Here is a 1,926-nt window from a genome sequence, read left to right on the forward strand (position 1 = left end):
AAATTATTACATTATGAACATTTTATTACAATAATAATGTAATACTTATTACATTATGTGCAGTTTTACATTACGAGTTGCTACACACCCTAAACAGTCTCATTCAATAATACAGCACAGTACAGAAAAGATCTGACACTACTTCCATCCCATCAACTTGAAATCTTTGACTTACCTGCACTCCCCAAGAGCATGGGACAATTTATGAACATTTTATAGCCCACAAAAAAAAAAGCAAAATGTTGGCAAAATGGTAAATCGGGGAATATATATTTATATAAAAAAAAAACAAAAAAAAAAACACAATAGCATACCATAGTTTCAGCATTTCATGTTTTAATTTTGCATGTTTAATTCTTCATTCCAGCTGCACTCCAAATCTACAATATTCTGAAAACGTGCACAAAAAAGTTTTAGGCTTTCCTTCCTCCTGCAAGAAAACAAAAAATAAAACAGGAAAAAAAAAATAGAAAACATAACTATTACTCAAGCAGAGTATAGAGGAAACTAGTGTTAATTCTAGAAAGTTCCTTCTAGTCATGTAATTGATCAGTAACTCAGTCGCTTCATCATATAAATGTCAATTGGGACTCCTCCAGTCTGGGCTCTACACCACAGGGTTAAAAAACAATATTCTCTCTAAAAGAAATATTTTCAACTCATTATTATACCAGTCATGTCATTTATGCAGAAACTGCAGCATCTCCCATCCCTCCCTCTAACAAAATCTCCAACTTCAGGATAAAGAAGAAAAAAAAAAGACAAATATTGAGGAATGACACATATTCAAACATCCCCCCATAAAAAAACTAAAGTCACCTGAAACAGCTCACAGATTCAGATCGATCTGATGCAGAAAACGGAGCTCATTCTCTCAAGCTCTTTTCTAGGATTTTAAAATCTGTAACTTCCTAGAGTTAAATTAAAATAAATAAATCTTCGATACAGGGAAAGCGGTCCATCTATCATTTGTAGTTGCTCTCTTTTTTATTTTTTCTGATTTTATAAGAAAAATCTGAGATGACAAAAACATTTGTGTGTTTTCAGATTTTTCCACTTTCTCCACCGTCACTTCCACACGGTAATGTTAACTGACAAAATATGCAAAGAAAAAAAAAAAAAGACATTAAAAACTGTACGCAAAGGGACTTTAAAAACATTTTCATGAAATAAATAAATAAAATACTTGTGTATATCCATGAAGCATAGCTCGGGGTGGGTGAAAGGAAAGGTTAGGTTGAAAATACTTGGTTTCCTTTTGCACTTAGAGAGCGTAATGTGATGGAGGAGGAGAACAGGGGCGGTGGGGTGGCGGAGAGCATCAGTTCGCGGCCATTCCTGTAGCCTCGGACGAGAGTCTGAAATCACAAGAGCAGACGGGTGTCTTTACACGTGTGCGCAAACAGTTTCAAGTCAGCTGAGACAAACACGAACACCAAGCCTAGGATCTATCAGAAGTGCAGAGCAGCTTGGTTACCGTGCGTTGATTAGGTACTCGGCCAGACTGATGCTGGCGGGCGAGCCGGTGATGGTGACCTGTCGGTCGGTCGAGCCCTCCACTGGATTGGCGATCTTGATCTGTGCCCCCGACATCTGACGAATCTCATTGATCTTGGCACCTTGACGACCAATGATGCAGCCAATCAACTGTCAGGAAAAACAGCGATATTGTGAAATATTATTACCACTTTAAATAACTTTATTTTACAATATGTTTAAATAGTAAAGCAATAAGCCCCAAGAAGCCGTGGTTTACGGTGAATTTATAACAGCTAAGGAGCGTTGTTAGGCACGACGCGAAGCTGGGGCTTATTGCTTTTATAAAACGGTTATTCCATATACGTAGTAAGATTTCACAAAATAAAACAGAGCAAATAAAGTGTAATGATATTAATAAAAACAGTATTCTTCCACCAAACAATGTAG

At 36.8% G+C, this 1,926-nt stretch overlaps 1 protein-coding gene across 1 annotated transcript in view; it reads right to left on the reverse strand.

The window, feature by feature from the left end:
- Nucleotides 1-316: 316 nt before the first annotated feature.
- LOC107755680 (poly(rC)-binding protein 2) overlaps nt 317-1,926 on the reverse strand; it is an 11,456-nt gene continuing 9,846 nt past the window's right edge. The window contains exons 11-12 of the mRNA XM_016572568.1: nt 1,478-1,647; nt 317-1,358 (exon numbers count right to left, since the gene is read on the reverse strand). Of these exons, the coding sequence (XP_016428054.1) occupies nt 1,322-1,358; nt 1,478-1,647 (207 nt within the window). The 3' untranslated portion in view covers nt 317-1,321. The remainder of the gene's footprint in view (nt 1,359-1,477; nt 1,648-1,926) is intronic.

This window comes from Sinocyclocheilus rhinocerous, unplaced genomic scaffold (assembly GCF_001515625.1).
Source record: "Sinocyclocheilus rhinocerous isolate Xijiao unplaced genomic scaffold, SAMN03320098_v1.1 scaffold4914, whole genome shotgun sequence".
NCBI classification, from domain to species: domain Eukaryota; kingdom Metazoa; phylum Chordata; class Actinopteri; order Cypriniformes; family Cyprinidae; genus Sinocyclocheilus; species Sinocyclocheilus rhinocerous.